This window comes from Uloborus diversus, chromosome 2 (genome assembly GCF_026930045.1).
Source record: "Uloborus diversus isolate 005 chromosome 2, Udiv.v.3.1, whole genome shotgun sequence".
In the NCBI taxonomy this organism is placed as follows: Eukaryota; Metazoa; Arthropoda; class Arachnida; order Araneae; family Uloboridae; genus Uloborus; species Uloborus diversus.
The window spans coordinates 188,778,055-188,804,767 of NC_072732.1; the positions used below are offsets into that span (position 1 = coordinate 188,778,055).

Sequence of the window (26,713 nt, forward strand, 5' to 3'; positions counted from 1 at the left end):
TAGCAACAAGTGAACGGTTACAGCTATATTGGTGATAGTTATTCGTGTTTGTGTTTTCTCAAAGGTTACGTTCGCATAGCGCTACCAGTTGACCGGTGACTGAGAGAACTTCCCAATTCTAATACGTAGGGACTAGAGTCCCTATATGAACTCTAGTAGGGACTATCCCATTCTTCGGCAATGAAGCTCGCGATCTGAATTTTCAGTGAGTATGGCAAAACGTTTCACACAATAAAACATCTTATTCATTGGAAAAAGGCCGCTTCTTTTGACATCCCTAACTGATCAAGGACTCGCAAAATGCATCGCTAAAATTTTTCTAGAGAAAAACTTGAGTTTAAACGCTAAAAGAGTAATCATTTGCCATACTCACTTAGGCAACAAATGGAACGACGAGTTCACTCTCCTCTTAACTGGTTGTTTCCGAAGTCATTCGAATTACAGTCCCTTATTAGCTTCACCGGCAGATCCACCGTTCGACCGCAATTTATTAAGCTGTTTGATCTGTAACATTCAATACACCGCCAGGTTGATCTGTTGATCGAACTGTGACAACACAAAAAACAGTAAATCGTGAAATTAAAACGAACTAAAACTTTAAACAGCAATATTTCGCATTGCAATTTCTACCTCACAATTTAAAGGGGCGGCTCTGTTTACATTTTACTCGGGGTTGCTTTAATGTATCCAGTTACCATGCTGTTTAATAGAACGCGCTCGTTTTTATTTCTCATTTCGCCAATGTACTGTAATTGGTTTTGTTCGGCGATCCTAGCCGGTCGACCACTGAGTAACCGGTTGCTAACCGCTGTGTTCTATCATCACCGGTTACCGTATTAATATGAAGAACGTGATCATTAAGTGTCACGTGATCGATTAACTGGTAGCTACCAGTTGAGCTCGGCAAACGCAAGCATTCCTTGCGTTCGACGAACCTCACCGGTCGACCGGTTACTAACCGTAGCGTTCTCTGATCAACCGGTTACCGTTCTAAGCAGTTGATTGGAGCACGTGATCATTAGCTGTCACGTGGTTAACTAACTAGTAGCTACCGTTACGTAAGCATTGAGAGCGTTTTAAAATTCGCCGCCGGGAACATTGGGCGCCGAGCATTTTGGACGCCGGAAACATTGGGAGCCGAGCATTTTAGGCCCCGGGTATACTGGGCACAATATGCTCGGCGCCCAAAGTTCCCGGCGCCCAAAATGCTCGACGCCAAAAGTTCCCGGCGCCCAAAATGCTCGGCGCCCAAAGTGCTCGGCGCCCAAAGTTCCCCGCGCCCAAAGTGCTCGTCGCCCAAAGTTCCCGGCGCCCAAAGTGCTCGGCGCCCAAAGTTCCCGGCGCCCAAAGTGCTCGGCGCCTAAGTTCCCCGCGCCCAAAGTGCTCGGCGCCCAAAGTTTCCGGCGCCCAAAATGCTCGGCACCCAAAGTTCCCGGCGCCCAATTTACGGCGCCCAATCTGCGGCGCTCAATCTTCCTAGACCGAGAATATCTTGGGTAGACATGTTGAATCCTGCGCGAAATAATTTTACAGGCCGTCAAATAAAACGGCCATTTTGGTTCACTTGTTCATTACGTTTTTCGCAACGGGCGTAGCTACAAATTTACTTTTAATTTTGAACTGCAGATTTTGGAGTGTAGGAAGTCAGTTAATGTATTAATTATGTCATAAAAGCCGCTCTGGCTGTTTCCACAATTTTTACGTGGAGATATCTCTGACATTTGTTGTTGAATATTCTAGTCACTAAAAAGTGTACAAAAATTAATAAATAATCCAGAATGCTCATTTTAAACTCGTGTTTATTACATACATGTTTCTTTAACAACACAATAAACGAAAACTACAAGATTAGTTATACTTTTGAAAAAAGTTACGATCTGTTTTTGCATTGCATATGTTATTGCACTACGACGTCTGTATCATTTGACGCCGCGACTACTCTTTTTGAACTATTTTTATCAGCCCAGTCTATGTGTGGAACAATTCGTGGATCCGCTTCTTCTAATGAGTTATTCCGGTGTAGGAAGATTGGGCGCCGCAGATTGGGCGCCGACTGTTGGGCGCCGAGCATTTTGGGTGCCGGGAACTTTGAGCGCCGAGCATTTTGGGCGCCGGAAACTTTGGGCGCCGAGCATTTTGGGTGCCGGGAACTTTGAGCGCCGAGCACTTTGGGCGCCGGGAACTTTGGGCCCCGAGCATATTGTGCCCAGTATTCCCGGGGCCTAAAATGCTCGGCGCCGAATGTTTCCGGCCTCCAAAATGCTCGGCACCGTATGTTCCCGACGGCGAATTTTGAAACGCTCTCAATGCTTACGTTACGGTAGCTACCGGTTGGTTAACCACATGACAGCTAATGATCACGTGCTCCAATGAACTGCTTAGAACGGTAACCGGTTGATCATAGAACGCTGGGGTTAGTAACCGGTCGACCGGTGAGGTTCGTCGAACGCAAGGAATGCTTGCGTTCGCCGAGCACAACTGGTAGCTTCCGGTTAATCGATCACGTGACATCTAATGATCACGTGCTTCATATTAATACGGTAACCGTTTGATGATAGAATGCAGCGGTTAGCAACCGGTTACTAAGTGGTCGACCGGTTAGGATCGCGCAACAAAACCATTGGACAGTATTCACCTGACGTCACTGCGGGTAAAAACCCTCACTGCAGTGCATTGTGGGAACTGTAGCAGACGAAAATCCTGCACTACAGCGTATAACAACACTTGCTTTTGTGTGGCTTTCTTCTTTCTATTTAAAAATGGAAGGTTTTTTACGTTTTTAACTAAGAAACGTTGTAAAAGAATGATGAACGATTAATTTGATACGAAATACTCTTTTTATTATCGTATTTTCATGGGTTTAAGCCTCTTTGGTTCCTTATCAGAAACATGGTGAAAACTCGAATTCTCTATTTATTTTCCCCGTTTCTCGCCATTTTTCATGCATTCGTAAGTCTTTTTAAGCCCTAAACATGTTCATTATGAGCATGAAGTCCAGTAATCCTTAAATAAAACGAGTTTTTTTAGCACTACTGACACTACGTAATTGGTCAAAATACCCGCAGACGGACAGCTGATGGGACCGTTGCCAAACCGTGAATAAGGTCCATTGCAGTACATTGGCGAAATCTATATATATAAAAGAAAGTCGTGTTAGTTACACCACTTATAACTCAAGAACGGCAGAACAGATTCGGCTGAAAATTGGTAGGGAGGTAGCTTAGAGCCAGGAGATGGACATAGGATACTTTTTATCCCGTTCTACAGCGTTCCCGTGTGACTTGACATGAAACGTCAGTCACTATAAAACGTGGTATAACAAAAAAGAATCAGACTTGGAATAACAAAACGCAAATGACAGCTATGTAATTGACGTAAAATGACAGCTATGTATTGACGTATGGATGACAATTTGATATTTGTAAGAAATCAATATTAAAACTATTTCTATTAAATAAATAATTAACAAGTGGATTGAAGTGAAGTGAAGTTTAATTAATAATGCCGCGACCAAGACGATCGAATCTTTCCCGACAAAGCCGTAATGCAAGAAGAATACAAAATACTGCAAATGAAAGGACTGAAGAAGAACAAGAAATTGCACGTGAACAGCGCCGCGATAGTATGGCTCGACTTCGTGCTTCTCAATCACGAGAGCAAAGTGAAGCAGCCCGTGAAACAGCTCGGTTGGCAATGCAGAATCGTCGAACGAACAACAGAAGGCAACAAATAGATAATTTGCGACGCAGAACAAGATATTTAGCTGATTTGAATCGAGCAGCGTTTCGATACGATTGCAGCAATGATTACAGCTTGCATCCTAGCGTTTGCATTGGGCAAATGGACGTTAATTGCGAGTATTGTGGTGCATTAAAGTTTTCCGGAGAAACGCCTGGATTATGCTGCCTTAATGGTAAAGTGAAATTGCCAGTGTTGACTCCGCCACATGAGCCATTGTATTCATTGCTTTGGGGCAGACATTATCAAAGAAGGAGGATTTAATCCGACATTTAAGGTATTTATTTTTGTACTTACATAGAATGTAGTTAAAGAATAACTTACTTTATCTATTGGTATGTATTATATTTGTTAATACTGAACTCTACTCTCCCACAGAAAAAGTGTTTATAACCCAGTTAATACTGTCTGGTTTTTATTTTGTAGATTGACGTATGGATGACAATTTGATATTTGTAAGAAATCAATATTAAAACTATTTCTATTAAATAAATAATTAACAAGTGGATTGAAGTGAAGTGAAGTTTAATTAATAATGCCGCGACCAAGACGATCGAATCTTTCCCGACAAAGCCGTAATGCAAGAAGAATACAAAATACTGCAAATGAAAGGACTGAAGAAGAACAAGAAATTGCACGTGAACAGCGCCGCGATAGTATGGCTCGACTTCGTGCTTCTCAATCACGAGAGCAAAGTGAAGCAGCCCGTGAAACAGCTCGGTTGGCAATGCAGAATCGTCGAGCGAACAACAGAAGGCAACAAATAGATAATTTGCGACGCAGAACAAGATATTTAGCTGATTTGAATCGAGCAGCGTTTCGATACGATTGCAGCAATGATTGCAGCTTGCATCCTAGCGTTTGCATTGGACAAATGGACGTTGTTTGCGAGTATTGTGGTGCATTAAAGTTTTCCGGAGAAACGCCTGGATTATGCTGCCTTAATGGTAAAGTGAAATTGCCAGTGTTGACTCCGCCACATGAGCCATTGTATTCATTGCTTTGTGGCGAAACACAAGAATCACGCCACTTTCTTGCAAATACTCGAAAATACAATAGTTGTTTCCAAATGACGTCATTTGGGGCAGACATTATCGAAGAAGGAGGATTTAATCCGACATTTAAGGTATTTATTTTTGTACTTACATAGAATGTAGTTAAAGAATAACTTACTTTATCTATTGGTATGTATTATATTTGCTAATACTGAACTCTACTCTCCCACAGAAAAAGTGTTTATAACCCAGTTAATACTGTCTGGTTTTTATTTTGTAGATACAAGGACAGATTCACCATCGAATTGGATCATTACTACCTTTCGAAGATACACAGAATAAATTTTTACAAATATATTTCATGGGCAACATGGAAGAACAACTTGATCGACGCCTAGGGATCAATGCAGGAATGAAGCGAGCAATTATTCAAGACTTGCAGCGTCTGCTTCATGAACATCATGCGTTGGTCAGGTTGTTTAAGAGTGCTTTAGAGCAAATGCCAAATGATGACTATAAAGTTGTCATCAAAGCAGATAAACGACCATCTGGAACACACTAACGCACATTTAATGCTCCAACAGTAGACGAAGTTGCCATCCTGATTGTTGGTGAACAATTGGAAAAACGCGATATTGTGCTTACACGTCGCGATACTGGGCAACTGCAACAAATATCTGAAACTCATCGATCATATGACGCATTGCAATACCCACTGATGTTTTGGCAAGGAGAAGATGGATATTATTTTAATATTAAAATGATAAATCCATTGAATGGTAAAGTATCAGTATCTTAATAATGGTTAATGTCTGTATTATTTGTCTTTGAAATGGTTAATTATCAAATTTTGAATTTCAGGTGAAGAAACTACAAAGAAAGTTAGCTCAATGAATTATTATGCATATCGTTTGATGATTCGTCAAAATGCTGACAACTATTTGCTGCGGTTTCGTCGATTGTTTCAGCAGTATTGCGTTGACATGTATGTAAAAATAGAAACGGAACGTTTAACATTTATTAGGTTGAACCAAGCCAAACTACGTTCTGAGGAGTACGTCCATTTACGTGATGCAGTTAGTACTGAAGGAAATGCAGCTAATATTGGTCGATTAACTATTCTGCCGGCGACGTACATTGGTAGCCCACGTCATATGCATGAATATGCACAAGATGCAATGACATATGTTCGTCATTACGGCCGGCCAGATCTCTTTATTACTTTTACCTGTAATCCAAAATGGATAGAAATTACTCAATTGCTGCTTCCCGGACAAACATCAAATGATAGACACGACATCACAGCACGTATATTCAGGCAAAAAATTCGGTCCCTGATGAACTTTATTGTTAAACAACGCGTCTTTGGAGATACTCGATGCTGGATGTATTCAATCGAATGGCAAAAGCGAGGCCTGCCGCACGCACACATTCTTATTTGGTTAGTGGAAAGAATTCAGCCTGACCAAATAGATGATATCATATGTGCCGAGATTCCTGATCATGAAGTCGATCCAGACCTACACGATGTTGTTACTACTAATATGATTCATGGACCGTGTGGTGCCATCAATCCCCAATCACCTTGCATGGTCGATGGAAAGTGCTCTAAACGATATCCACGGAAATTAACGGCGGAGACTGTCACTGGCAACGATGGGTATCCGCTGTATCGGCGTCGATCACCAGATGACAACGATCGAACTGTCACAACGAAAGTGAAAAGAATGGATTTCGTTGTCGACAACAGTTGGATTGTTCCATATTCGCCACTTATTTCTAAAACGTTTAAGACACATTGCAACGTTGAATACTGCAATTCAGTTAAGTCAATAAAATATATTTGCAAATATGTCACGAAAGGCAGTGATATGGCGGTTTTTGGATTGCAATCCTCAAATACCAACGATGAAATTTCACGCTATCAAGTTGGTCGTTATGTGAACTGTAATGAAGCGATTTGGCGTATATTCGCATTTCCAATTCACGAACGTCATCCTACTGTTATACATTTGGCGGTGCATCTGGAGAATGGTCAACGAGTATATTTCACGGCTTCGAATGCTACGCAACGTGCTGAAACACCTCCAGCAACTACATTGACCAGTTTTTTTGCAATCTGCCAAAGCGATCAGTTTGCACGAACTTTGCTTTACTCGGAGATGCCACGTTATTATACTTGGAATGCTTCATCCAAGAATTTTCAAAGACGGAAGCAAGGTGATGCGGTTCCTGGGTATCCAGATGTGCGTTCTACTGATGCTCTTGGTCGTATGCATACAGTTCATCCAAAGAATGATGAATGTTTCTATTTGCGGTTGTTGCTGGTAAATGTGCGTGGGCCAACTTCATTTGAGACACTACGAACTGTTAATGGTGTAATATTCCCAACATATCGTGCTGCATGTGAAGAATTGAACTTATTGGAAAACGATACCCATTGGGATACGACAATCGCTGAAGCCATTATCTCTGCATCTCCAAGTCAGATACGCACATTATTCGCTATCATAATTTCGACATGTTTTCCATCAAACCCATGTAACCTGTGGCACAAATACAAGGATAGTATGTCAGAAGATATTTTACATCAAAGTCGTGTCAGTTCCAGAAATCACGATATTGAGATGAATGAGGAGATACATAATCGTGCTTTACTCTTGATCGAAGATATGTGTTACCTCATGTGCGGTAATTTATTAATCAGGTTAGGAATGCCAGCGCCAAATCGTGAAATGAATGACGCATTTAATCGAGAATTGGAACGGGAACGTAAATATGATCACCAGGAATTAGATTTAGTAGTTCAAAGGAATGTACACCTGTTGAATTACAAACAAAAGGAAGTTTATGATACTTTAATGAAGGCAATCGCTGATGAAAATGGTGGTTTATATTTCCTAGATGCCCCTGGTGGAACTGGCAAGACATTCCTTATGTCATTAGTTTTAGCAACTGTTCGGGCGAGATCCAACATAGCGGTTGCAGTTGCTTCTTCTGGAATAGCAGCCACATTGTTAGAAGGATGCCGTACGGCTCATTCAGCATTCAAATTACCGTTAAATCTTCAAACTATTGAAGAACCAACGTGTAATATTGCAAAACACTCAGCAATGGCCAAAGTTTTAGCGGCATCGAAAATCATCATCTGGGACGAATGCACAATGGCGCATAAACGTGCATTAGAAGCACTTAACCGAACATTAAAAGATTTACGCAATGACTCGAGATGTTTTGGAGGAGCAATGATTTTACTGTCTGGCGATTTCCGCCAAATACTGCCAGTAATTCCAAGATCTACGGCTGCCGATGAAATAAACGCTTGCCTCAAATCGTCAAATCTATGGCGCTATGTGAAGAAACTGCAGCTGACAACAAACATGAGAGTTACATTGCTTAATGATACATCTGCTGAAGATTTCTCGGAGCAATTGCTGAAATCGGTAATGGTCAAGTACCTGTCAATGAATCGAGCGGATTAATATCATTTCCAAATAATTTCTGTAATTTTGTCTCATCAAAAGACGAACTTATCAACAATGTATTTCCAAATATTATTTCTAACTACAAAAATAATGAATGGTTGAGTGAGCGAGCAATTTTAGCGGCTAAGAATAAAGATGTAGATGACCTGAACTACATAATTCAAAATAAGATCATTGGAACAATGCATTCATTCAAATCTATTGACTGCGTCACAAATGAAGATGAAGCCACCAACTATCCAATTGAATTTTTAAACTCTTTGGACGTGCCTGGCTTACCACCGCACAATTTACGCCTAAAGGTTGGCTCCGTAGTAATCATGCTTCGAAACATAAACCAACCAAAACTGTGCAACGGTACGCGTTTGGTGGTTAGTAAATTGATGAACAATGTAATTTACGCTACGATAATGATAGGAAAATTCAAAGGTGAGGAAGTTCTCATTCCGAGGATCCCGATGATCCCAACCGATATGCCGTTTGAATTTAAAAGACTTCAATTTCCGATACGTCTTGCATTTGCCATGACCATCAACAAATCACAAGGCCAATCCTTAAAAGTTTGTGGTTTAAATCTAGAACATTCATGTTTTTCACATGGTCAATTATACGTGGCATGTTCACGGGTCGGAAGACCATCTGCGTTGTTTGTTTTTGCGCCTGATAATAAAACAAAAAATGTCGTGTATCACAAGGTACTTAAATGAAGAGCAACCTATGTACTAAAATACAGAAATAATAATGAATGATTAATGTAGTTATTTAATTTTTTTTGTATTTTTTCCAAAAAAAAAACACAATCTGCTTATTTATTGCCATTAAGGCGGAACAAAGTTCGCCGGGTCAGCTAGTGAGAAATAAAAACGAGCGCGTTCTATTAAACAGCATGGTAACCTGGATACATTAAAGCAACCCCGAGTAAAATGTAAACAGAGCCGCCCCTTTAAATTGTGAGGTAGAAATTGCAATGCGAAATATTGCTGTTTAAAGTTTTAGTTCGTTTTAATTTCACGATTTACTGCTTTTTGGGTTGTGAAATATTTCCGTTTTCGTAGGGTTTCTTCTGAATCTTAATTTACGTCTGTGTTGTTGTTATGTTTGGAAAATTCTGCTTGCTGTAAACATTCGCAATAAACTCACATTGAAAGAGACGCAGAACAGATTTTAACATGGTAGATAATACATGCTGTTTCAAAATGAGTTTCTTTGACTGTTGATTTTTTTTATATACTTGAGAATAGTAACTGAAATACAATCTGAGTGCGCTTCTCTTATGTTGTTGATGTTTTAATTTATTGGTTTTCTCTGAACAATATGTTGAAGATTTTGGTTATTTCATAAAGTTTTTTAACAATAAAAATGTCGTGAGAAAATCTAAAAAACACTACCATTTGATGATCTAAGAAATACATTTCATCTCAGGAAAAATATAATCCTTTTCATTTAATTTAATTTCTCCTTCATCTGTCTCAGTTTTTAGTTTTATAAAAAAAAATAAAAAGGGAAAAGGATGGGTGGGAAGATGTTGAGTCACTGCTCCTATGCTCTGTGGGGCTCGTGAGAATTTGAGCGACCAGTGTCAGCCTTTGCACACTCCCCCCCCCCCATTTCCCAGAAAAAATTAAAATGACACGTTTGGCTGCCACCAACTACTCGCAATCAGTAGTCATTGGCCCCAGGAACTGTAAGCTTTTCCATTTCGATTGTTTTATGCTCCGAGCTTGTCTCACTCATTAACTGTACTAAATCATTATAGTCGAATAGGTGTGAGTTCATTTGTATGCTAATGATAATAACATATTCAGAGCTCTAAAAAAAAATTTTTTTTTTTGGCTTTGTTAATTTTGCCTGAATGAACTGATAATTGATAACAATTTGCAGATTGCACCAAAATCTTAATTATATTAAAATGTTCCCTATCAAAGAAGTTTACAGCAAATATTGTATAATTGACTTTGAATTCATAGCACCTGTGATAGTTAAGTTAGAGGGGGGAGGGGAGCCAAAGTGAGTACCCTTGGCTAGTGCATTCTTGCACCCTTTGAACTTGTTCGTTTCCGTTTTTTTCCCTTACATTCATGGCATGCGAAAAATCCGGAAAACTTGCAGAAGGGGTTGCTATTCATATTGTATTGTAATTAACTCTGAATTTGGAGCACTTCAGAAGTGATTGGTAATTGGGGGAAAGGGTTCCAAACATAACAACAATACAGACGTAAATTAAGATTCAGAAAAAACCCTACGAAAACGGAAATATTTCACAACACAAAAAACAGTAAATCGTGAAATTAAAACGAACTAAAACTTTAAACAGCAATACTTCGCATTGCAATTTCTACCTCACAATTTAAAGGGGCGGCTCTGTTTACATTTTACTCGGGGTTGCTTTAATGTATTCAGGTCACCATGCTGTTTAATAGAACGCGCTCGTTTTTATTACTCATTTCGCCAATGTACTGTAATTGGTTTTGTTCGGCGATCCTAACCGGTCGACCATTGAGTAACCGGTTGCTAACCGCTGCGTGATCATTAGATGTCACGTGATCGATTAACCGGTAGCTACCAGTTGAGCTCGGCGAACGCAAGCATTCCTTGCGTTCGACGAACCTCACCGGTCGACCGGTTACTAACCGCAGCGTTCTCTGATCAACCGGTTACCGTTCTAAGCAGTTGATTGGAGCACGTGATCATTAGCTGTCACGTGGTTAACTAACTAGTAGCTACCGTTACGTAAGCATTGAGAGCGTTTCAAAATTCGCCGCCGGGAACATTGGGCGCCGAGCATTTTGGACGCCGGAAACATTGGGCGCCGAGCATTTTAGGCCCCGGGAATACTGGGCACAATATGCTCGGCGCCAAAAGTTCCCGGCGCCCAAAATGCTCGGCGCCCAATAGTCGGCGCCCAATCTTCGGCGCTCAATCTTCCCATTTCGGAGTTATTCTAGTTAAGTTCTTTAATGATCTGTCTCAAATCTCCCATGAGAAGTTTTACAGATTGCTTCTTCATTAATTGTTAAACCACTAGTAATCGCTGTAAATGTAGTATGTTTCGACATTTCTTCTATTTCCTTGCGTGCTAGTTACTGGAAATTTTCCTAATTTGATAATTAAGACCAGTATTTTTCGACCTGCATAGGTACTAGTGATTTTCTGGCAATTACAGCAAGGTTTATTGTGCCCTTGGGTGATTCGCTTCTCATCCTTTCAGATTATTTCACAGGATGCTGCAAATAACTATCGAACACAACATTAAATTCATGAAAATAGCATACAGAAATGGATCCGTACAGAACATTGCTGATAACTTCTCCAAAAGTTTTCTTTATTTAGCGGACTTGTGACATGAATAGATAACCAGGACAGTTTTCATCGGGGATACATTGCTAAATAGAAAATTATCTGGCAACAGATGATTCTGCAATTGTGCAACGATAATATCTAGCTAGGTAGGTGAATCATCACCACATAATGTGTTCGTCGGAAACAAGTCATAAGCTAAAATATTTTTAATGAGTTCTCCCCCTTCATTCGCTATCTCCATGTCTCAGTACCCTTGTTAAAGTTGATTCTTTCCCGTTAGTTTAGAAGCGATATTTTGTGAAGAACTGTGTGCATCAAACCATGGTAGGTTGAGTTTCGAAAGTAAATCAGACAATTTTTGAAACAAATGTCTCCTGTTTAAACTGGCGGTACTGTTCTGATCAATGATTCATGATACTGAGAAGGCGAATCTTGACACTACCATTCACAAGTTGTTTAGTGAGAAAGCTGTCAGGTTGCACTGTTTCAGAAATCTCATAGGGATTTATATGTTGATACATAAAATCAACAAATCTTTTGACATTTTTATCATAAAACTGGCTACGATTGCCTGTAAAGATAATGATGCAGGAGACTCTCACGGTGATCCATTAAAGGAGAATCAGTAAGACCACGAAACACATTGCATATCATTGAAATTTCATGATACACTAAATGCCACTCGGCAACATACTTTTTCTCGTCTGCCCTGCAATTTCTCTGGCACTTTTCTGGGACCGTTGAATCGTTTGTTTCAACTTCATTTCAGGCTTCACAGCATTGAATTTACCATTCTTTTTTTAACGACAAATTTACCTTGAATGAATTTTTCCTACAGGTAGGGACACTCATTTTCTAGAGTCTTTAGCCTCTCTATGCACCATGTTGCGTGTAGTAGATAATTGATGCAGTCAAATTCACGAAAGACTGGAAACAGTAACTCAACAGTTTGAACGCATAATTTGTATTTTTCTTCTTGATAACTGCGAACCAGTGAACGAAAAACTTCACAATGCCTGCACATTCCCGATTTGTCACTACATCTCTTAACAAAATCTTCAAACTCTGTTTTCAAGCTTTCAATATTTGTGCGTAGCGATTGAATCATTATTTGACTTTTTTCCTCATCCTTGAGCCAAGAGCATCCTGAACCATTTTTACGCACATCGCAGAACTTCTCTTGTAGTCTAAAATCAACATCTTACAATGATTTTCTGAAGATGCATTCTGCAGTCTTTACAGCTTCTTGTCAGCGAATAGCAGCAGCAAGTACTTTTGAAGATAAATGACTAGAAAACAACAACAAAAATTCATTCTTTCTTTCGAAAGCACAGAAAATAATCCTTTCATTATATGTTGTTGCGAGAAATGGTTTTATTTCATTAATATAACCAATGCATTTTCATCTGCATTGAGCATCAATTCTTTTATTTCCGAAAGAATAAATCCATGCCCAGCGTTTAAAAAGAGGCTTTAATATTTCATTTGCTTTTTTAAACAGATCAAATTTTCAGGATAGATGTTGCGTAGACTGTGTATTGGTTTTCGTTCATGCTTTCGAATATAAGAACTAATACAGTTTGGATATGCATATAAATTCGCAGCAGAAACATTCATATCGCTGTTAAGATCTGCTACTCTGTCAAAAAAATCGTCTTGCTTTGGACCTCCTTCAGTACTCTCTAATTTTCTAAAACTTTGTTCCACTTTCAAAATAACTTGTCCATGCATTTTTTTCTACCATTTTTTCAGAGTTTTTTCTCGCGTGTATTTCTTGTAGCACTGGTTGCTGCAATGACACACTATATTTTCTTGCGGCGTTTCTCAATATTGCGTCTTGCGTATTTCAGCAGCTTCACGAACTCGTTTTTGTCCAGAAAACATTTTTTCTCTTGATTCCTTTTGACATAATACATTTCCGTTTGTCAAAACTGTCTTTAGATGTCTTCAATTGCACACCAAAACTTTCTGAACTATGTTTAGAAACATTAGCCATTGCTTAAATAGTTAGTCACAGAAAAACATGAAACAAAAAGTGTTTGTAATTGTGGAATATTTTTACTCGAAAACAATTACTTTGCTAATAGACGATAAGTAACCTTGAACAGTGGCGCAGCGAACGGGGGGGGGGGGGAGCTGAAAAAACCCCCCAGAGCCATTGGTTTTTAACACGAATGCAAATTCTAATGCAGTAGCTTATGCATATGAAAGGGCTGTTTCGATCAAAAAACCCCTTCATAAAGTATTTTTGATCAAAAAATTCCCTTCAGAAGGTATTTTTGATCAAAAAACCTCTCCCAGAAGGTATTGCTGGCTGCGCTAGTGACCTTGAAAAACATTGGTTTACACAAAAGATTTCGCACTTTAAAATCGTTTGGTTTCATTAAGAGTTATAAATTTTGATTCACTTTTTTAGTTACCAGAATGTTAAACAGAAAACGTCAGAGATATCTCACGCAAAAATTGTGGAAATAGCCAGAACGACTTTAATGACGTAACTATTACATTAATTGACTTTATACGCCCCAAAAATCTCAGTTCAAAACAAAAATTAAATTTAGAGGCATGCACGTTGCGAAAAACGTAATGAGCAAGTGAACCAAAATGGCCGCTATCTTTGATAACCTGTAAAATTATTTTGCGCAGGATTCAACAAGTCTACAAAAGATATTCTCACATTAGAACAACAACAGATCAAGATTCTAAAGAGAAAATCTCTGGACCTAAAAATTTTTACGGGCATACATTGTGGGGCCAGGACTAATACTAAAAAATGTTCACGTTCGCCTAGGCTTGACTTTTCAGAATTTAAGAGAACTACTCAGACGGTACGTCAAATATGAGGGGAGAATTTGGTGAACTTCAAAATGTTATTTTAGATTTTACAGCCACGTATGTCCACTGAATGGCTTCATGGCCGTAGTCACTCGGAAGCAACTCTCTACCTTTTGTGACTGATACCCTAAATGTACACGTAAAAAAAGATCAAATTCCTTCAACAAAGAAACTCTGAAATTGCGTTTAAGAACTTTAATTTCTAAAACCTTCAGGAAGAGAGCACCCAACTCCATCTCAAGGTGGCTCAAAATCACATTTTTAAGACTTCCAATTACGAAAAGATTATTCTTTGAGAGAGTTCCAAATACCACCTTTTCCCCTATAACGTTATCCAATAAACTTAACAGGATTTTAATTTCAAAACATTTTCAGGGTAAAACCTGAATCTCACCTCTCTCTAACATCGCTGAAAAAGAGTCTAAAGCTGCATTTCCAGAACTTGAATTTCGAAATATTTCAGGGAAATGCTCCGAACCCCATTTTCCCCCCTAACGTCGTCAAAGATGAACAACAGAGTTTTTAGAACTGAAATTTCAAAATTTTCATTACAGAACCGATTTACTCCCTTTCACCTAATACCTTTGAAGATCGTCTAAAATTGGTTAAAGAACGTCTAAAATTCAGTTTCAAAAAATTACCAGGGAAAAGTGTTGAGCTCCATTGCTACCAAAGGTCTCAAAATGCTATTGTTAACACTAATTTTTCGAAACATTTCCATTGAAGGTCCCCCGACACCGGCCGTCTCCTTATCACCACCATCGTCTGAAATTGTTTTTTGGAATTTCAATTTTGAAAATTCCAAAGTTGTGTTTTCAAGAACATTACTTTCAAAAATTTCCAGGGGATAGCCTTTTTCTTAACATTATCGAACATGGCGTTTTTAAAACTTCAATTTCGAAAAATTTCCGGGATAAATTCCTTAAATCCCAGCGTTTTGCTAACACTACCAAATATATTCACCCCTTGTTTTGAGAAACCAATGTTTTTACATTCAGTGAAAAACGTTTAACAAGAAACTGAGAGGGTAAACAATTTTTATTTTAAAAGAATTTTGTGTTAAACGATTTAAATTAACTTATATACAGTATAATGTCCGGGCTGCAATATCATTTCGTGTCATATGTACTACCCAATATATGTGTGGGGTGTATTTGTTGTTTTTCGATATAAAATGCATTGCTCTTAGACAACCTCTGGAAAATTTTGAAATGAAGGGCCTGATATTGAGTATCAACGAGAAAAACATAACAAGGCGAACTAGCCGCAAAGAAAAAAAAGTTGCCGTCCGGGCCAAAGGTCCCGCCTTGCTCATCCATAGTTTGCACTGCTTAATCTATTGTTTCGTCTGTTTATGGTTACTTTTTTCCCCGATTACCAATTTGCTATTTGTTACGTAGTCTATATGTACACAAAAGAAATTTTGTACCCATCACATTCACACCCAGCAAAAGAGCTCACGTTCTAACCTTGAAGCCCTGAAGGCATATCATGATCCGTATCCGTACCCATATCTGCAACGTATCCTAGTAGAACTGTTTCTCATCAGCTTTAGCCCAATGCTCGTAAGGGAAAGGAATCTAAGAGAAAGACCTCGCTAAAAAAGCTCACTTTCTCTATATAAATATATATTTTTCAACTCTACATTATTATTAAAAAAAAATAACATTTTATGTGTTTTTGTAATGTTATATAGTAAATCAGCGATTCTCAATCTGCCGGGAGCGCGACCCTGAGAAAGAGAGAGGGGGGCGGGGGGGAGAGGGGGGGGGGGGCAATCTACAAATAAATTATACTGAAAAATTGATTATTTTTTTTGAAAGAGAGAGAAACAATGCAGAACTCATGTTAACACTTGTATAACGAAAATGGTTTAATCTGTTTTTTTTTTAAATCAATAATTTACAAATGAATAGCAATCAATGTTACGTGCCAAAATTATCGTTATTTTTTTGTTGTGAATCTTTTATATGACAGCGTTGTTAGTTTCACAAGTGATATGTTGATGCTTCGTCAATGAAATTCAAGTTGCTATCGCATGAAAGTAGTTAAGGTTTATACAAAATAAGTACCCAATTTTGAACAACGCAAAATTATAGTCATAAAACATAAAATTGTATATTTACCTCCATTTTATATTCATTGTTTGTTGTGATTCTTTTAAATAATAGCGTTTTTAGTATTAGGAGTGAAATGTCGGTGCTTCGTCAATGGAATTCAAGTTGTTGCATAGACATGAAAGCAAAGCAATAAAATTGAGTCAACATAAATGCCCAATTTTGTACAACGTAAAATTATAGTAATGAAGTATAACATTATGATAAACATTTGTAATGACTGAGGTTTCAGGAATGAATGTCAGCTAAAAAGTTGAGTAAAATATATTTAACTAAAATATCATTTAATGAAAGTAGAGGGTATCATTATTCAAAACTAAATTTTTGTTCGTTTAATTGCAGATCTTTTTAGTTTTGGTATCAGTGCAGAAATTAAAATACTCACATTGAAATACTCAAATTACATAATTATTTATGTTATTGTTATTTTACGAGGAGGTTAGGAGGGGGGGGGGGACTTATGATTCAAAACTGAGTCACGAGTCCAAAGTTTGAGAACTGCTGCGGTCAATTGCTATAAATATCGGTGTGGTTAATCCCTCACCAGGGTAGGTATGGTGGTAATTAGTGGGGTTAACTTAATAAATGAATTTACACCCATGAACAACGAAAAATCCTCAAGGTAAAATCTGGTCGCTTAGTCAACTCATACCTGACCCCAATGTTGAGGTTCATATTCATTTTTCGATACGTAACGCAATGCACATGAATAAGCGTTCATGATGTAAATATATCCAAAAGACTTTCATAAATTAAACTTTATTCACCGTTTTACATTTGCTTGCAATCTTTTCTTTTTAGGTGCCGCAGTTGATTTCGCTGAAAACTTCTCTTTTTTCCTTTTTCTCTTTCTGAGAGAAAACGTGATGACGCGAATGGCGCCTTCGATGAACTCGCAGAGTGCTAAAAGCGAAATGCCCAACCAAATGCCGACATAGCCTCCAATGTGACTGAACATTTCCAGTGGCTGAAATGGGAGATAAAAAATCAATGAATACTAAAAGCAGCTTGCTAGTTTGCTGTTTGACTAAATATATATCTACAACAATATGCAATATCAAAAGCAGCGAATCACAGTTTGCCTGTATGATTTATTGGGTATCAATCTCAGTTTTCCCGGAATTGCCTGAAATTATAATCCTCAGTAATGACGTCCCTAAAAAAATACATTATGCCATTTTTGATCTGATGATGGCAGAAAAAGCGGTTATGTGGCTCATCTTCGAAATTTTTTCGAAATTAAAGTCCTAAAGTTGCAATTTTAAATTATCATTGGTGACATTTGGAAAGAGTGGGAGTCTGGGAGTCAGATTCTCTTCTAGGGAGCGGCGATTGCATCTCCCTGCCTTCACTCCGGCTACGTCCATGATTGGGGTCTGTGAGTAACGTTCATTGGTTGAAGCTGAAAGGTACTTGTCACCACCACACGTAGATTGAAAATTGGTTTACCACAAAGAAGCAACAGATCTTGAAGGGGCTGTGTTCGTTGTAGGCGCAGCAGATGGTTATTTAAAACCGAAAGTACTATTGTAATAACTTTTCAGTAGCTCTATTTAAAATATTTTACAGTTTTTTTTCTAGGAAGGTTTGAGTCTTACCTGATACTTAGGAGAATGCTTTAATGTTGTGTCTTCCATAGATAAAAAGTATGCTCTCACGTGAGCTAGGTTATTCCTGTAAGAATTTTTGTTTATCAATTTGAAAAATAAAAATAAGTAAATGAAATCGAAAGCAATAAATAAATGAACAGCAAATGAATTTTTATACAAAAAAACTTATTTTGCGTAGTCGTGTTTCTTTCTATATCTTGAAAAAATTATTTACAAATATAATACCATTGAAATTATAAACTGGTTTTATGACTGTTCAGAAAAAAAATGTTATTACTAATCGTATATTAGGTTTAATATTCAATCGTAAATGTTAAACAATATTTAAAAATTATAAACAGATGATAGTAAGTGCATACTGCTGTAGGAAGGTAAACGGAAGTATTTGCAGAAATGAAGAAACGTGTTTTGGATTCAATACTAATTATAGGAAAATGTTGGAATTTGACGTTTTTTCCACGTTCTTTTTTCAGCAGAAACCAAATAAGCAATCTTATACAATAGATGACAAAACTGAAAAAAAGAAAAAATTGCAGTCACTGCCCTTTACCTACCCACGGCAGCATACCATACTCTCAGTTTTGACGTGAAATTGATTTACATAGCAGGCAGCCGCCCTTGTTGATAAGGTGTTTAGAACTTACGTCTGTAAGAACTAGATGCCACAAGTGAACGAATTCAATGGCATTGAAATAAATCTCGTGAGAAAGACCTCAAAAAAACAATTTCTGTACTAAGTGCTGTCGCATTGCAAACGCTCCACTAGTTCCTGCATTCCATTCCATAGCTGATTTGTCGAAACTGAAAAGTTTGCTGTCACGTGATCTAGCACCCCGATTCACTTGCGAAAATAAGATGGAATTGCAGGAGCTCCGCGGTAAAAGATTTATAATCCGAAAAAGTACTTGCATTGCTTTTGGTGACGACGAATAGCTCAGCGTTTCAACTAACTGAATAAGCTACAGCATTTTAGATTCATGTAAAGCAGATGAATTTTCCCAACAAAGAATGTCACTTAAAACTCTTTCGTTAAAGAAAAACAAAAACAAGCGGACATATTCCGAAGGGACTTCGTGGCCAAAGGGTGGAGGCATTTGCTTCGTATGCTGGAGGTCGTGGGCTGATTCCCACCGGGGCCCTGAGTGTTATTCTCTTCTCTTTAGCTGCATTCAGAACACAATTTTCGACCCTGTAAATCCCCGCTCCGGCTCCGCAAAAAACCGATGGAAAAATTTCCCGTTTCCATGTAAAAAGAGGTTTCCCACTCTACCAGAGAAAGCGGTTTCTACCCAACATCCTTAGCGGCTAGTACAGGAACTTGTTTCGCGTAATGCATTCTGGGTAAAATCTCCGCTTTCACTCCAGAAGGGAGCAGGAGGAGAAAATTTCCACATATACCCCGCAAATGACCGGAATGTGGTGAAAAGCAGGTTTTTTTTTTCCCGGGGTCGAAAGTGTCCATGGAAACGGCCCTTTTGTGATTTGCACTCCATTCCGACTTGTGTCACGTCTCCTCAAGAGCGGATTCAGGGGAGGGTCAAAGGGTCAATTTTTTTGCTATTTTCACGATTGGGCATCACAACAAGAAGTGTTTGTAACCATGTTTGAAACCGCATAAGCAGGCGCGTGCACAGAAATTTTGGGGCCCACCACAAATGACTTTTCCGGGCCCCCAACATATTGTTTACCCCTATATTTCACCCCTAGTTTCAAAAATATTGGGCCTCCTTCTGGCTCGGGCCCGGGCCAACAGATGTCCCTTCTCCCCCCCCTCCCTGCACATAAGAATAAAGTAAAAAATGTTGCAGGCATTCAATTTAAAATATTATGTATTTAATAATGAATATTCATTACCCACTTCAAATATAATAAATTTATTTTTATTTAAAAGCTACAAAACAAATCACGATCATCTAAGCGGAAAAAAAAAGTCATGACGTATCATGTCGCAATCGCCTTTCGCGAAATTTATTTTTCGTGCTAAGAGCTGGTCGATTAATTGAACGCTAATTTCACGAGAGCTTTTCTATTGTTTCCCTGCCGCTGCTGGAGGAAAACAACTCCGTAAGTGCTTTATCGATTTCACCTAATTTCCGTCTCATTTACATCTGTCAAAAATCTAAAGCACTACTTTTCAACTGATATAGCCCCTAATACGACAATTCCATTTATGTTATGATTTCATATCTATATTCCTGACAATAACAACGAAACAAATAAAAAGTACTTTGTAGTAAACTAAGGTGACCATGCGTGCTGAATTTCCCGGAACAGTCCCGAATTTTCAATCTCTGTCCCGATTTTTTCAACACGATTTTGAGTCCCAAATTTTTAGAATTTTTCCCAAGCTGTCCAGCATAATAGTAACACTAGTGACTAGCCATACCAATGCTAAGCTGCAACTGAACTCGTAATGCTGCATGCCGGCATTACTTTCGTAATGCCAGCATGCACGCATTACGAAACGTTTTGATCTAAGGCACATCTGAAAGTGAACACTTTGAAAAGTGTTAATCTCCAAAACGACCTTTGATGAAAATTGCACCTTTATAAGAACATCAAAAATAACGAGCTGATGTGTGCATCACATGACTTCCTTTTACTCCAATCTAGTGTCATTTTCTCATTACTGGCAGTTTTAATATGATTCAATAGTTTACTCTCTAAATATCACCAACAGTGGCCAAATTGAACCCAGATTTTAAACTTTTTTTTTAAATCGCCAAATTTGTCGCCAAGTTGGCGTCAAAACTTAACGACCAAAAGACTGGCGATATATCGCCAAGTGTCCGCCAAATTATAACACCACTTGAGTTTACATCAAAATTAACAATGATTTCCCCCCCAAAAAGGGGCAAAAGACCCCTTTTGGAGCATCCGAATGCAACCAAAAAGGAAGGTGCACAACGAGACCCCACTAGGAGTCTACGTACCAAATTTCAACTTTCTAAGACATTCCGTTCTTGAGTTATGCAACATACATACACACATACTCACATACATACGTTCATACAGACGTAGAGATGTAAAATTTCCGAAAATTTTGAAGTGGTGGAAAAAAATCGGTTTTTTTTTCGGGAAAATTTGGAAAAAATGGAAATTTTGATTTTTTTTTTATGAGTAAAATTATGGTTTCTTAATATCTCTGTGTTTCTTGGAACATATAAAGGGTTAAACATTAAAAAATATATGCTATCCACACATCTTCTTTTTCTGCTTGACAGAAATTCACATAATGGTAAGATTAATTAGAAAAAAAAAAACCTTTTTCTTTTATAACTGAGAGCTTTCATGGTCAAACACCAGAAATAAGTCCAGTCGTCATTCAACCATTAATATTGGGTAATGTGTGTCTAATCATAAAAATAACTGTCCAACCACGGATTGTATGGAATTTTCAAACGTGCAGACAAGACGAATATATCTGAATGAGGGGGAAAAGTAAAAATGTGATGCCGATATTCCGCTCATTTGAATGAGACTGCTTCTGCAAAAGCTGGCATCGCTAAAAAATAATAGATTCGTCCACTTCCGGCTGTAAAACGTATTTTTGTCTTTCCATACAATCCGTGGTCAGACTATACATTTTATATTTCAGATTGCGTTTGAAACTTGAAATATTACTTGAAAATTTTGACTTTCAAACATGATTTTTTTTTTTGAAAGAAAAATAATACAATGTTACTGTTTGAAAATAAAAGCTATTGAGTTTTGATTTTTTCCAACCCAGTCTAAGTCCAAATCAAAACTAAATTGGTTTTTCTCAAGCTGAACCAAAACTTAAACTGGAGTTTCAGTTTATTCATATGACCGTGCTAAGCACAGTAGTAAAAGTAGTCAAACCAGCATTTTTGAACAAAACTGAGTTATTAGAACCATGTTGTTCTCTGTTTTGTATTTTACATAATAAATAAAATGTTTTAGGGTCATTTGATCAAGAACTTAAAAAAAGAAGAAAAAATCTGAATCAAATATATGGAAGAGCCAAACTTTAAAACACAATATCTCAGCTTTAGCTCAATTTCAAATTCCACTTTTTTGCTTAACACGGCAGTATACAGGGTGCGGCAAAAAAAAAAAAAAAAAAAAAAAAAAAAAAATATCGGACGAAAATTGTATCATCGAATGGAAGAAAGGTAATTTCATTTTAATAAGTGCCTAATTAATTTTTGTCTCTCACTTTATTGGAAAATAGTTTACAATATATTTCCTAGTTTATGTATTGTTTTTCGGTTTTCTTACAATTTTAAATGAAATACCTACTATTTTAAGTTGTTTAACCAAGTAGAACGAGAGTTCGTTTGCTTGTTGTGCGTGTCCCGGCAAACAGTATTTGAAACGGTATGTCGTTTCGAGTGGCTTGGAAATGATCGTCGATGTCCGGAAAGTTGACAAAATGAACAATGAACATTTGATCAGGTCATATAAAAGTGAGTTCAGTGAAATCCTTGGGTTTCCACGAGAGCAGTCGTTCTTAAGATGGGAATTTGTGACCGATAAGTGCGTTTAAGGGAGCTTCAGACAGCTCAAACAGAAGTTTTACGAGTTCCAAAAAGTTCAGGCATTTTGTATGACTCCAAAGATGCCAAAAACGTTTGAGACGGGCCCGCAAGGCCACGCTGAAAAGAGATAGTATTCAACCAGCTCATATCCCCCAGAACAATAAGAATTGGTCTGTAGCCAAGCACCCTAAAAAATGTTAAATATCGCCAAAATCCGAAGTCAGGCTTGGTCTGTGATGTAACCAGCACAAGCAAAAAAAAAAAAAAAATCTCTAGTTTTTTTGTGGATGAGGGCCGTAAAATGAATCAAAAAGTGAACCAGAAGGAGATTTTAGAAGTTATTGTACTTCTGTGGGCCTAAGAGCACTTCAGCAATGTGAACTGGACATTTTCCTTGAACTCCACATGCACCGATTCATATGGGCAAAAAGACCAGAGTGGTGCAAGGCGCAGTTTTTTTGACATGATATTATCCTTTGAGTGGACGCTTTACTCGCTAGACCTCAATCCCATTTCACTGTATAGCATATTAAGCAGTCGAAGGTCTACCCTAAACTACACGTAAGTTAAAACTCTCTAAACCAATTGCTTTACAGGGAATAGGATTGATTAAAGGACTTGTGACCCTTGATTCGATTTCGTTGAAAAATTCAATAAGCAGTTGCATCTCTGTATTACTGCAAAAGACTGCTAGTTTGAAACCAATTAACTTTATTGATTGCTAATTGTCTACTCATATCATTATTTTTGTGTTTTGTTAATTTATTCATTTTTAATGAAGTTGCATGGAAAATTGCTTGCCCGGGTTTTTTTTTGCCGCACCTTGTACATTTGATTCGCACAGTCAGCAGAAACATAGTTTTGTGGTTGATGTTATGCTTGTTTGTTTCATGAAAAAGGAAAATAAATTCTTCACTACGGTTATTGGTTTAAGCTTTTTTGCAAAAAGTATTATTTAACGTTTTTTGATCTATATGCAAATTATACTATCGTACAAAAACTTGCGTTAAGGTTAGATAGTATTTTAACATAAAACGGGGGGGGGGGGGGGAATTGCATCAGAATTTAAGAGAGAAAATTTTCTAATCACTTTTTGCTGAAAATTTCAATTAAAACCCTGAAAAGTTGAAAAAAAATCAGTTTTTTTTTCAATTTTTCCGAAGTGGAAATTTACTCCTTCGGGAAAAAAACGGTTTTTTTTCCCGTTTTTTTCCGACTGTTTTCATCTCTATACAGACGTCACGAGAAAACTCGTTGTAATTAACTCGGGGATCGTCAAAATGGACATTTCGGGTGTCTTGTTATTCCTAGGCACATATCCATGTGTGGTCGGGTTGGAAAAAAAATTAGCATTCATTCGGGGGTGAGCGAAATGGAAATTAAGACCGATTTTTGGGTGGAAATTAAACCTGTATACAGAGAAGGTAAGACTCCATGTAAAAAAAAAAAAAAAATAAGTGTATTAACTGATAAATATTTTTAAACATGTGAAGTTTAATTTCATATTTCGGAAATTCTTCAAATTTGTATACGCTTAAATTTCGTGTTTTCATTTCTAAATGAATACTATTTTGCTCTTTTTATTTACTGCTACTTTAGTTTTATGAGTATGGAAGAAGCTAGATTTTAACTCACGTCAAAAAGGTGTGTTTTAAGTTCTTTCACTTAAAACAGAAAACAAATGCAAGTAACGATTGTTTCTCATAATTATTGCTAACCCAGGCAACGCCGGGTATTTTTGCTAGTATTGTATACATTTCGTAATGACTCCATCCCAAGCCAAAAGTTGAATCCACTTTCCACCGTTACTATTCATACGTTTGAAAAAAAAAAAAAAAGGGTAGCAAAATTCAGGGTTACCCAAAACTTGTTTACTCAAGGTCCACGTTGTAAAATTTGGGAAGGCAAGGTGAGTCAACAACCCAACAATATTTCAGTTCAAATGGTATTTGTTAACGCTACTTCCCCTCCCCCCTTAATTGGACTGGGAATTAGACACTCTAAAAACTTATGTTTCACCCGATTCGAAAGCGAAAAGTTTTTTTTTTTTTTTGGGGGGGGGGGGGGGAATTTGCGCCATTGAGCTTGGGGGGGATGGGCACCCCTGTATTCTCTGCTGAGTTCGAGGTGGAATGCTGAGTCGAGGAATTACAATCTAGAAATTTTTTTACCTCGGCTCATTGTTCTTGCTTGATGTTAATACATTGTTACAATGAAAGGGCTTTGTTCTCGAAATTTACTTTCTCAAGAGGGGCTCACCGGCTGGGTCAGGCGCAAGCTGTGCCATTAAAAGTTTCAGGAGCACTTTAGGGTAACATCTCCAGTAATTGGCACGGCACCAGTGATTGGCACTTCCAACAAAAATGTCCTAAAAAAAGACGCGTATCCAATTTTTTTTTTTAAATAGAAGGCTATATACCAACTGAATGTACATTAATTTTAAAGATTATAACTTCAATTCATGTTACTAAATGGCAGCAGTACGTAGGAAAGAGAAAAAATTGTGGCTCGTGTCAAATCAGCCATTTTTGTTGCAAAAGCTTCTTCTCTGACTTAAGGGAAGCATGCACATAAATCCATTAAAATCTGACTTAAAATATATTCTAATTTTCGTTGTCAAAAGTTTTGTTTAGTTGAAAAGTGTTACTTTAATTGTGTAGAAGTATATTTTCGTCCCTATTTGGAATTTTAAAATAATGATGGTGCTTTACTGGTGCTTTAATTTCGCTAGTCCCCAGTAATTGGCATGTGTGGCAAGTACTGGGGAAATAGCGTCATTTCCACGATAAAGCTGAGTGAGGTGTCATTATCTTCAGTTTTTTGCGTAGATTACGAATATGATAAAGCGGAAATTGAAATCGGTAGCTTTTGTACAGTAATTGTCAAAAAAAGCATCAAAATCATCAATTTTTGAAGTTGCGGCTTTTTGTCAATTGGAGTGACTTTCACCAGAAAAAAAATCCAAATGAAAGTTAGTCAGTAATTAATTTTATACTGGGGGCTCCGTCCTCTGTTCGATTCGCTCGCTAACCCCGTTCGCCACCTACGGTATCTCAATGCCGCCTGCAGCGGGTGGTTTTTCAAGAGAAAGAAAACCGACTTGTTGCATTTGATAAATAAAAAAGAGGAAAACTTATGCAAAAAAGTATGCTATATGAGTTTTCAACTATACTTGGGGCAAACCTAACTTGGTAGCATTCGCAAAATCAAAACTGTAAACCGAAGGATGAAACAGCATTAATTTCAACATCTTTTCCATGGAACATTCCAAATTTATGTTTTTATTTCTCTAAAATACTTTTCCAACATGAAGAAGAGTGATTTAGCATGAATTTATATAAAACTAGTGGTATCCGCACGGCTTTGCCCGTAATAGAAAAATTAAAAGGTCTTTTGGTTCGCCTGTGTGGCGAATTTTCTCTCCAATTAGCTTGTACCCTTGTTACGGTTCCACGCTATGATAATTTCGTACCTCGCCAATTGGCTTGTGCCCATGTTACGGTTCCACGTTATAATAATTTCGTAATTTACTCGTCCATCTTATGAAAATTTTGTTCTTAAAATTGGAACAGAAAAAGAACTACATCGAGTTTTCTAAAAATCGCTTCGAGGTGCACACCCCCAAGCTACAAACTAATTTTGTGCCAAATTTCATGAAAATCGGACGAGCGGTCTAGGCGCTATGCGCGTCACAGAGATCAAGACAGACCGACAGAAATCCGGACAGAGAGAGAGATCCAGACAGAGAGACTTCCAAGTTTATTATTAGTAAAGATAAAGAAGAGGAAAGATAAGCACATTCTTCCCCATATTATCAAATTTATATGAAAAATGGGCTTAAAATTGGAACAGAAAAAGAACAAAATCGAATTTTCGAAAAATCGCTTCGAGGTACACACTCCCATGCTATAAACTAATTCTGTGCCAAATTTTGTGAAAATCGGCCGAACGGTCTAGGTGCTATGCGCGTCACAGAGATACTGACAGACAGACAGAAATCCGGACAGAGAGAGATCCAGACAGAGAAACTTCCAAGTTTATTATTAGTAAAGATAAAGAAGAGGAAAGATAAGCACATTCTTCCCCATATTATCAAATTTATATGAAAAATGGGCTTAAAATTGGAACAGA

General features: G+C 37.8%; 1 protein-coding gene across 1 annotated transcript in view; it reads right to left on the minus strand.

Moving 5' to 3' along the window:
• Positions 1-17,233: 17,233 nt before the first annotated feature.
• Positions 17,234-26,713, minus strand: part of LOC129216719 (acid-sensing ion channel 1B-like) — a 39,453-nt gene continuing 29,973 nt past the window's right edge. Inside the window, exons 11-12 of the mRNA XM_054850935.1 lie at positions 18,069-18,144; positions 17,234-17,437 (exon numbers count right to left, since the gene is read on the minus strand). Of these exons, the coding sequence (XP_054706910.1) occupies positions 17,234-17,437; positions 18,069-18,144 (280 nt within the window). The remainder of the gene's footprint in view (positions 17,438-18,068; positions 18,145-26,713) is intronic.